General features: G+C 42.6%; 1 protein-coding gene across 3 annotated transcripts; it reads left to right on the forward strand.

Annotated features, from left to right (window-relative positions):
- On the forward strand, positions 2,480 to 9,508 carry LOC109706493 (probable LRR receptor-like serine/threonine-protein kinase At4g26540). 3 transcript variants are annotated; one of them, XM_020227343.1, is made up of 4 exons: positions 2,480 to 2,612; positions 2,816 to 2,900; positions 5,591 to 8,419; positions 8,858 to 9,508. In XM_020227343.1, the coding sequence occupies exons 2-4, from the start codon at positions 2,864 to 2,866 to the stop codon at positions 9,304 to 9,306; spliced, it is 3,315 nt and encodes a 1,104-aa protein (XP_020082932.1). In that variant the 5' UTR covers positions 2,480 to 2,612; positions 2,816 to 2,863; the 3' UTR covers positions 9,307 to 9,508. The 3 variants fall into 3 exon arrangements, with proteins under 3 accessions (XP_020082932.1, XP_020082933.1, XP_020082931.1); XM_020227344.1 differs by lacking the exon at positions 2,480 to 2,612 and having other exon boundaries at positions 2,624 to 2,900; XM_020227342.1 differs by lacking the exons at positions 2,480 to 2,612; positions 2,816 to 2,900 and having other exon boundaries at positions 3,808 to 8,419.

Genomic DNA, 11,287 nt, shown 5'->3' on the forward strand with positions numbered 1-11,287 from the left:
CTATTCTTATAAATTCACAATGAAGTTCAATACAATGGTTTTTTAGGACCATTGTTAAAAGCAGTTGTTTGGGATCCTTATTGTTACCAATAAGACTTATGTTTGAATCCTAACTGTATGTGTAGTGACCTAAGGGCATATTAGAAAAGTGTTTATTAAATCAGATTAAATTTTTTGTGAAACACGATTGGCAATGGTTGAGATGCCTAGCTTCTAAAGCTCCTTCTCTAATCTGAGCAACAACAGTGTCATGTAGCTAGCAAAATTAAAAAACACCAAGAAATGGTGTTTTGGGTGCAAGATCAGAACATTACATTTAAAACTGCTGCTGCATAGAAAATCTGTTTGAAATGTTTGAATGATAATGTTTTAATGCATATTCACATAACTATGGTCAAATCAAGTATTACTCCTACGGAAGCTATAGCTAGGCCTAAGAGGCTCTTAGATGAGCAGCTTATAATTAGTATTCTTCTTTCGTTCGGAGTTCTTTTAGCACTTTATATCATAATTCTATAATTACTGAATTCAAATTCTTGATGGGCCTTTTCCAAAGATGACACTCTTAAAACAATTAAGAACCGAGCTTAATCAGTGAACCTGTTTAAGCAAGCTTGTTATAAAATTTTTTTTTAATGCCTTTTCTATGCTAACTAACTGCCCTAGGAGTCAACCACAGGATAATTTAAGTTAGCAAAATTAGATCCACGCTTTCATCTACTTCAAGGTTCCATGGGTTCCGAGTGTGAGTAAAACCTCTTACCAGAATAACCATTCAAAATGTTTCTCATCCTCAACTTCGCTTCACAAAAGCACAATTTAGCTAGAAACTTGACTTCAATATTTTTTCCAGCAGAGATTAGAGCAACTGATACCCTATTTGCCTAATGAATATAATCCAAGTGGCCTGCCGACACTTGGCTAAATCTGGCACCAACTCTATTCTTAATTGCTTCGATTGCTCTTTGCATCTTTGACTAGGAAAATTCCAATACATGTACATGATATATAAAAATGCTGAACTCATCGACGAAACATTACTGTTGTTAATACTACATTAGAGCCAAAACTTCGCCCTCACACGGCCGGTCTTTAGTCAAACTCACAGTACTTTATTTAGATCAAGAACCTCTTATATTGATTCAATCATATAGTTGGTAGCCTAACTCTTCTCTTGGTATCTTTTATTCTTTTTATATTGATGTATTTACGTGCTTATGTATGTTCTTAATGTATTATTGTTGAAAGCAATAACTTACTATTAGCAAGTGGACGTTCCAAATTAGATTAATGCAAAGTGTAGCTCATATTGTGTAGAATAGAACTTAAAATACAGTAATGAGTTTTTAGTAACCCTACTCTCCATCCACCCACTATTCATAAAGCCTAAAGACATAAAGATACAGATGGTGGGGGGGGGGATTAAGACAACAAAATCCTGAAATCAGGGAGATTATGATCTTAATCCTCTAGGCTTGCTGATAAGGAGACAATGAATTGACTTGAATGGGGTAACCCCGGCAACTTCATACTAATTTAATACTTAATAAAACATCACTGAGGAAAAGAGAGATATGGCCATAAATGGAGTATAAAAATGTGACCATAAAAGGGAAGTGACATGGATGGGTCCTCAGCATATAATCTGAAGTGGTAGACAAATTAGCTTTTAACAAAAGTTTGTAGGAAAAATCGGAGAGTAGTGCCCAGAAAGAGGCCAAAAAATTTAACCTTTTTATGTGTTATCGTGAAATTTACCGTCATCGATTTGATGTTGTTGAAAATTGCAGTGTCCATGTTGAACATGTTTTTATTTGTTAATAAAGCATTTCCTCGTCATTGATTTGTGTTAGCAGTACCAGAGTCATCAAATGCAAATTTGCAGATTATATTTCTACTGATGTTTCATAGGGTGTATTTTTAATATTCTTGTTATATTTTTTTGTTTTTGTTTTTAAGAATCATTACAAGAAAACCTTCATATNGGGGGGGGGGGGGTGGACCCCGCGTGCCTCAATTTTCCTAGACGACCCACTATGATAACATGCTATAGGATTAAAGTAACGCACTACTAACTAAGTAGGCTCACATGTCGTATCCACGGGGCATGCGTAGAGATTTGTGGAATTTTTGACATCACATTATCATGTAGAGACCATTATGGATATTATAGATTGGATTAAACATTGCTAAGAGTTTTTCAGAACCATAAGCTTATTTCTTTCTGCTCTCCTCTGATGGGTCTTGCATTTTCTGATCTCCAGTATTCTAGCTTTCAAAGGTTTTTTCTTTTCTTTTCTTTTCTTTCTTTCTTTCTCTTTCGAGTATCGCCAACTTGGCTACCTCTATTCTGGACCTGCAGCGTCGTCTTTGCTTTACTAGTAGACTCAATAGTGGTACAAACATCTACCTTCTTAAGTATAGTTAGAAAATCTGGGTCGAACAGATGCACAGTTTCATGAACTCTGACCTCGTACCCTTCAAGCATAAATTCTAGTTTTGTGATCTCGCGAGTTCTCTCGCATTTTGCTGCAGAATTTTCCTCTCTCGCTCGATCCACCGTGCGCGTTCGGGGTGAAACAAACACTGCTTCAGAGTCATCCACATAGCCGGTAGGTTACATAATTTCACCATCCCCTGCTTGCAGTTTCTGAGCTCAGAAGATTCAGTAAGGAGTACTGCCACTGCTGTAATTCTTAGGAAGAAGTTGATCATAGACTAGTATAATATTGGACGGCCCTGATCTTAGGAGATAACAAATGTTAGACCGTGTGATATAGATCTCACTTTCCTTTTTGATTCCCTCTCTCTTCAGCTCCCTCCGGTGTATGGCACGTGAAGAACAAAACGGACAACAAGAAAAATGCTCGTTCCTTTCCACTTCCATGTGCCCATCAACGGTCCTTGTTTCTCACTTGTCCTCTCTAATTAAATTTTCTCTGCTTTGTTCAGTAATAATAGTCGAGAAATAAATTTTTTTTAAAAAATAAAATAAAACTCTTTGCTTTCAATCTTTCAAAGAAAAACTATTCGTAGATCAACTTGATGTTATAAAAGAAATTAAGCAACTTAAATTTTCGAATCATCGTAAACGCAACTGTAATGTAATTATTTGTGCGAGTTGTCCTAAAATGCTTTTTATTGTCAGAGAACTAAGGATGGAGAATAAGATGTAGAAGAACATGCATTACACCTTGACTAAGTACAAAACTAATTAATCTTTTATTAAACCCACAATAACTTCCCCTTCTCAAGCATTTTTTCTTTTCTTTTTTTTTTGTTTTCTCAACTCTACTCTAGCTGCTTCATGTGGCCCATGTTGTTCTCACACTCTTCACTCTCCCCACTCCTCTCCTCTCCTCTCGATGGGATCCAAATCCTCTTTATTCCCATGATGTTTCCATCCCCATTACATTAACCAATTAACCATGTGTGCCACCTAATGTGTCTCCAAAATTTTCCATCATCACCATGTGAAAGCATTTTGGCTCTAATCTCATGTTTTTTTAAGCTCAATAAGTTAGAGATTACGGTTGCTTCATGTTACATTATTTGTTATTTGGTTGACATGATTGATTATCTCACCTGCATTTCTCAGTTAAATATTTAAGTCCAACATTACTTGTTCCTACAGCTAATTATTAATATATATATATATATATATATGTAAATTTGATATATGTAAGATATCAAATTTGAACTTCAGGGATGGAGTGACTGGTTTATCTATTAGAATTTGAATTAAAGAATCACCTACTATGATACCATGTAAATTATAATATGTTATAAAATGTAAACTGTTACTTTTATTATACCTCAAAACTCATCGAACAATCGACTCAATGGAAATTATTCCTTAACAATAATATGTATGTGATTTTACATTCAGTAGTTAATCATCAAGATCAAATTGATTACTCACAATAATGACACTTAATTGAGCAATCGCATCAAAAACATTACATTATAAAAATTTACCGAAAATTATACATCATCAGGTTTCTTTCAAAAACCCATAAAAGTTAGCTTACAAAGAAAGGCTATATATGTTCTAGCACATCAAATCTCCTAAACTTAAATTAGAATAAAAAAAAAAAAAGTAAAAATCACACAAAAGTGCCTCACTTCTTTTTAAGCGGGACTTGAGCAAGCATTCCTTAGTTTGTGTAATGGGGAGAGAACCCCACGAGGGCCTACCTGTCTAAGAAGAACTTTTTGGAGGGGGGGTTTTTCAAAAAAAAATTAACAAAGGAGGGGTCTTGACAATGTGAAAGGATTTTAAAAAAAGATAAAAGTTTAAAAATTAACAAAGGAGGCTCCATGTTATCCTTGTTGTCCCTTCCACTCAAAGACATGTACATGTTCTAAGTTATACTTTTGTATTATTATTACTTTCCAGCAATTTATCCCCCTCTAAACCACATGATCAAGATGATTATTATTATTATTATTATTATTATTATTATTATTATTACTACTATTATTATTTAAGGATTATCACTAACCTTTCCGTCCTTTATTAGCATGTGCGCTTCACTGATTCCTCAACTATTTATTCATTTTCACTCGATCCTTTGTGTTAATTTACTTACTTGCAAGTACTTAGTCTATGTTAAATGCCAGTATTAATTCTTTTTGGTTCATATATTCCACAAATACTGTTATTTACTACGTACTCTCTTTAGAAGTCAAAAGAAATGTAATTAAGGAGATTCAGTTCCTTCGTACTTAATTCTTTTGCCCTAACTATATATTAAAAATTTTGAGAGAACAGTTCACCAGGAAAAAAAAAAAAAAAAAATTACTATACAAGATAGCAGAAAGGAATATCAACAGAGTTGATTTTATAATAAATCAGGAACATCACTAAAGAGCACAATTTATAATGAACAAGAAAAGGCCAGGGGAGAGAAAGAGAGAGAGAGAGGGATTTCACTTCCAATGGCCCAAAAAAAAAAAAAAATCCATGAAAACACCATGTATTAGCATTTAGCAAGTTACTCAACCAAGTATTAGGTGCTTAACCAAATTGCTTTTGTTAATTTATATGCAACAGGTAAAGAAGATTCACATATAATAACAGCAAGTAGCAACCATAACAATTAACAACCTTGGTAATAAATAAATATTAAGTTAAGAGAAATGATAAAACCCCACCTTCCTCTCAGTTTCTCTTGCAGGTTTAAATTATCCAAATCCCACCAAAATTTCCCCTCCCCACCACTTCACCTTTCCACCACTCCATACAAAACTCCAAAACCCAATTTCACTAAACAAAAAACCTATTATTAAAACCAATACCCATAACCCATCTAAATCCATCCCATAATCAGAAACACCACCAACTATATCAAAATTTAAAACAATTAATATGGATCCAGATCTCTACCTTTTCTCCTATAAACAAAACATGGGGTTTCCCCCCTCTTCTTCAGTCCCAACACAAACACACACACACACATACTAACACACACACCATCTCCAATGCCTACGTTACTACTCAACACTCTCTTCCTCAACTCCAATTCTATCAGCTCTCTAATTCTCTTGTTAATCACAATTAGCTCCACCTCTTTCTTCTTGTGTACAGCCATTGATGAGCAAGGCCAAGCTCTCCTCTCATGGAAGCAAACACTCAACGCCTCCTCCGCGGCCACCGTGCTCAGCTCGTGGCGGCCGTCAGACCCGAGCCCGTGCCGGTGGTTCGGCGTGTCGTGCGACGCAAATGACGCGGTCGTCGGGGTGAGCATAAACTCGACGGACTTGCAGGGCCCGCTGCCGACGACATTTGCCGCGCTCCCGTCGCTGCAGACGCTCGTGCTCTCCGACGCTAACATCTCCGGCCCGATCCCGAAAGAGTTCGCCACGTACCGCCAGCTCCGTTTCCTCGACCTCAGCAAGAACCAGATCTCAGGTCCGATCCCAGCGGAGCTCTGCCGGCTCCACAGGCTCGAGACGCTCATCCTCAACTCGAATTCTCTGCAGGGGCCGATCCCTGACGACATCGGGAGCCTCGCGAACTTGACGTATCTCACTCTCTACGATAACGACTTGGCGGGGGAGATTCCGGCGAGCGTCGGGCTGCTGCAGAGGCTGCAAGTGTTCCGGGCCGGCGGGAACCAGAACCTGAAGGGCCCGCTGCCGCCGGAGATCGGGAATTGTAGTGATTTGCTCATGCTTGGCCTCGCGGAGACTGGAATCTCCGGAAGCCTCCCGCCGACGATCGGATTATTGAAAAAAATCCAAACCATCGCGATCTACACCGCGCTACTCTCCGGTCCGATCCCGGAGGAGATCGGAAATTGCACCGAGCTGACAAGCTTGTATTTGTACCAGAATTCGCTCTCCGGTCCGATTCCGGCACAGCTGGGGGAGCTGAAGAAGCTGCAGACTCTTCTGCTGTGGCAGAACAGCCTTGTGGGGCCCATCCCGCCGGAGATCGGGCGGTGCCGGGAGCTCGTGCTCCTCGACCTCTCCTTAAATTTGCTCTCCGGAAGCATACCGTCGAGCATCGGCGACCTTGCGAACCTGCAGCAGCTGCAGCTGAGCACGAACCAGCTCACCGGGCCGATCCCGCCGGAGATCTCGAATTGTACGTCGCTCACCGATCTCGAGGTCGACAACAACGGGCTCTCCGGCGAGATACGGATCAACTTCCGGAAGCTGCGGAACCTCACTCTGTTCTACGCGTGGCAGAACCGGCTGACGGGGAGCATTCCGGCGGATTTAGCCCAATGCCAGAACCTCCAGTCCGTTGACCTCTCGTACAACAACCTCACCGGCGCGATCCCGAGGGAGGTTTTCGGCCTCCAGAATCTCACCAAGTTGCTGCTCCTATCCAACGAGCTCTCCGGATTCGTCCCGCCGGATATCGGGAACTGCACGAATCTTTTCCGGCTCCGGCTGAGTGGGAATCGGCTCTCTGGGCCGATCCCCGCGGAGATGGGAAATTTGAAGAACCTCAACTTCCTCGACATGAGCGGCAATCGGCTCGTTGGTGTGATCCCGCCGGCGATATCGGGGTGCTACAGCCTCGAGTTCCTCGACCTCCACTCCAACGGCCTGACCGGGTCGCTTCCGGAATCGCTCCCGAAGAGCCTCCAATTCGTCGATGTCTCCGATAACAGGCTGTCGGGATCCCTCGTCCCGGGGATCGGGTCGCTGCCGGAGCTGACGAAGCTGAACGTCGGGAGGAACCGGATCTCGGGGCCGATACCGCCGGAGCTCGGATCCTGCAACAAACTGCAGCTCTTGGATCTCGGGGACAACGAATTCTCCGGCGAGATACCGGCACAGCTGGGGCAGCTGCCAGCGCTGGAGATCTCCCTGAACCTGAGCTGCAACCAGCTGTCGGGGGCAATCCCCGCGGAATTCTCCGCCCTGGGGAAGCTCAGCTGCCTCGACGTCTCCCACAACGCGTTGGATGGCGGCCTCTACGCCCTGGCCGCGCTGCAGAACCTCGTCTCCCTGAACATCTCCTTCAACGCCTTCTCCGGCGAGCTCCCCAACACCCCCTTCTTCCGCAGGCTGCCCCTCGCCGACCTCACCGGCAACCGCGGCCTCATCGTCTCCGGCGGAAATGGCCCCGGCTCCGATGACGACCGGTCCGGCCGGGCAGCCGTATCGGTGCTCAAGCTGGCAATGTCGGTCCTGGTCAGCGTCAGCGCTCTGCTTCTGATAGCGGCTTTATACGTGCTACTCCGCACGAACAGGCGCCCGCGCGGCGGCGGGGGCGGCGGGGGCAGGGAGGGGGTGTGGGAGGTGACGCTGTACCAGAAGCTGGACGTGTCGATGGAGGACATTGTGCGGGGGCTGACGTCGGCGAACGTGATCGGGACGGGGAGCTCCGGGGTGGTGTACCGGGTGGCGATTCCGGCGGGGCCGACGCTGGCGGTGAAGAAGATGTGGTCGGGGACGGAGAGGGAGGAGGAATCCTTTTCCGGGTCCGGGGCGTTCCGGAACGAGATCGCGGCGCTGGGATCGATACGGCACAGGAACATCGTGCGGCTGCTGGGGTGGGGGGCGAACCGCGCGACGAAGCTGCTGTTCTACAACTACCTGCCGAACGGGAGCCTGAGCGGGTACCTGCACCGGGGGGGAGGGGGAGGGAAGCAGCAGCAGCAGCAGCAGCAGGGTGGGGAAGGGGAGTGGGAGAGGCGGTACGAGATGGCGGTTGGGGTGGCGCACGCGGTGGCGTACTTGCACCACGACTGCGTGCCCGCCATCCTGCATGGGGACGTCAAGCCCCTGAACGTCCTGCTGGGCCCCGACTTCGAGCCCTACCTCGCCGACTTCGGCCTCGCCAGGCTGCTCGGCGCCACCAATTCCAATTCCAATTCCAATTCCGATTCCAATCTCGGCCTGCAGCCTCCCAATTTCGCGCCGCCCTTTGCTGGGTCCTACGGCTACATCGCCCCAGGTCCGTAAACAGTACTATATACGTCTCTCTGTCTAATTAATATTCTAGCTTAATAATTATAATAATTATGATCATTATTATCAGAATTAATTTGGACTAAAGACACTTCAAAATGTTTGAATTATTAATAATTCAAATATAAAAAATAATACCTTTTAGCCACTCTTTATATTTTTAGCTTTTGGTTAAAAAAAAGAAATCACCTATCGCCTGCTTGTTTCTTTATTTATGTACGCAGAACACATGAACAAGATCCAAGAATTATCTAACAAAGATTTTTTTAAAAAAGAAAAAAAAATTATATTTATGCACTCACAAAATAGATACATGAGCTGTTTAGGCCCCCACGCGCATTCAATCCATCATATTAATATATGATAAAAATAATTTCCATTTATTAAATATGAAACTTATGTTGGGCATTTTTCATGCAAACAGAGTATGCATCAATGCAAAGGATCACAGCGAAGAGCGACGTGTACAGCTACGGAGTAGTCCTGCTCGAAATCCTAACCGGGCGGCACCCGCTCGACCCGACCCTCCCCGGAGGGACCCATCTGGTCCAGTGGGTCCGCGATCACTTGCAACGTAAGCTCGACCCGATCGACCTCTTAGACCCCCGGCTCCGAGGCCGGCCGGACTCTCAGATACAGGAAATGCTGCAGGCCCTCGCCATTTCGGTGCTATGCATTTGCCCGCGGGCCGACGACCGGCCCACTATGAAGGACATCGCCGCCCTGCTCAGGGAAATCCGACGGCCCGCGGTCGATGAGCCGCAAAAAGAGCCGACCGGAGCCCCCGCCCCGGCCGCCGCCTTTCCGGCCCCAAGCACACCTTTGAAGGGGTCTTCAAATTGTTCTTTTGCTATGTCAGATTACTCCAGCTGAAGCAAATAGAGAAAGAGAGGTAAAACAAAATTAATAATAATGATAACAGTAACTTAATAGGGGCAAGAGTTTTGGGAATGTACGTACTTAGTTAAGGTTGTAGTTGCCCTTGTAAATTGCAAGCCTAAGCTATTGAAAGTACATAAATGTGATGTACTTAATGTTAGTAATTTAGTAAAATCTCCCCTTCTTTCTTTTTCTTTCTTTTTTTTTTATACTTACTAGGTTATTTTCTCAAGATGCATTGGGAGATGAGGCAGGGGTGTGTACAAATGAGTGTAGAAGCTGGTGCCATGATTGGTAGATGCGTTGGGGTTAATAAACTTTGTATATATAATTTTCAAATTAAATAATGAGAGAGAGAGAGAGAGAGAGAAGGATGTGGGGTAGGTATCCAGCAAGGATCTCACATGGCCTCATGTTGTTCTGAAGGGACTGCCCCCACATGGGGATGAGACAGAGACGTCTCGGCAAAGAATGTGTGGAATCCCCTGCAATTGGAATAACCCAGGTCCTCTTTTTTATGTCATGACTTTTTATCGTCCTCGTACATTTAAAATTTCCCCTTGCTTTTGATCACATCTAGTTCAGTTTACGTGCTTGTTGTTTATGGTACAGTTACTAACACTATTAATCTTAAAACTATTTCGAGGTTAAAATCTCTTTTATTTTCTCCTCTTATCTGTATACAGGCGAGGTAACTAGTAAGCTATTTCTAGATAATACAAATATTTATTGGCAAATGACAAGAGCTATCTTCATATTTTGCGTCGATGTTGTAAGGGAACTCTTACAACAGTAAAGTGAAAACTAAAAACAGCAAGAAGACAAAGAGCAAAAGAGATTTATCGATCTATCAGGATGATAAAGAACCTGGACAGTATGGTCAGTGTCAATGAAAGATCCAAACCGTGCTCTCCAAACCGTGCTCTCGCCAATCCTGCAAGATAAAAATGAAAAAAAGGAAGAACCTAGAAAAAAAAAAAGAACTCTCTTTATAGTGTGACCGTCTTATCCGCCGTTTATGCACATCGCGTGCAGCATTCAAAGGGTCCCATATAATTTCCGTTCATATTCTGTGATATATTGTCGGCATATTGTTGGCCGCTGCGCTAAGTGCGGAATCTGTCTTGTATTTTCCCGAAAACTGCAGGTTCTTCGGAGAGCAATGTTTTAGGCCTCTGTGTTTGTATCCGAGCATTTGACAGCTTCCACAATGATTGAAGAGCGAAGATTAGTACGGAGTGAGATTTCGCGTCCCTTTCTGACAGATAAGGGAAACAGTACAAATAAATCATTAACCAATTTCCATTTTTGTCCAAATTAACAATTTTGGATTCAACATAATTGTGTATTGATTTTCGATTAACATACTAATAATTCTAGTCTTAACCCATTCCCAAGGATAAGGATCCAATAAGCTTTTCATCTTGAGCAATGCTCCTATACACTAAATAAATCTTAGCCCTTAAATTTTTTAAAATGGACGGTAGTGATGCATCTTTTATAAAAGTTTTTAGCCCTTAAATTTTTTAAAATGGACTGTAGTGATGCATCTTTTATAAAAGGGCGACCCGCTGCTTTTGTTGTGATCGGTACCGGTCAACCCCCCTATCGAATACAAAAGCTTCCTCATTACATGGAGTTGCACTGAGGGTATTTTTGTAAATTCTCATCCTCATAACATACCATATTTGTAAATACAGAATATTTTATCTTTCTCCTTCAATATTCCATCTTTGCATAATTACCTTTCCTAAATTAGATTTTCTTTACTAATGAATCATATTCAAATTCAAAATATAAAATGATGCATTATTGAAAGGATTTAGCTTATCCGTTGTTCTTGAGCCTGACTTGAACAAGAGCTTGAAAGTTTAGCCAGTTTTAAATTTATTTGTACAATTTGAGTATTAAATAAAAATTTAAACCTGTCGCAAATTTAAATTTTTGTTGCATCCAAAATAATATTCAAATATAA

Source organism: Ananas comosus, linkage group 2 (genome assembly GCF_001540865.1).
Source record: "Ananas comosus cultivar F153 linkage group 2, ASM154086v1, whole genome shotgun sequence".
NCBI classification, from domain to species: Eukaryota; Viridiplantae; Streptophyta; class Magnoliopsida; order Poales; family Bromeliaceae; genus Ananas; species Ananas comosus.

What these genes read in the sequence shown, in the direction of transcription:
- LOC109706493 (XM_020227342.1), top strand. Translation starts at nt 5,485, where the DNA reads ATGCCTACGTTACTACTCAACACTCTCTTCCTCAACTCCAATTCTATC. An exon ending in CTACGGCTACATCGCCCCAG is followed by an intron (nt 8,420 to 8,857) that starts GTCCGTAAACAG and finishes TCATGCAAACAG; the next exon opens with AGTATGCATCAATGCAAAGG.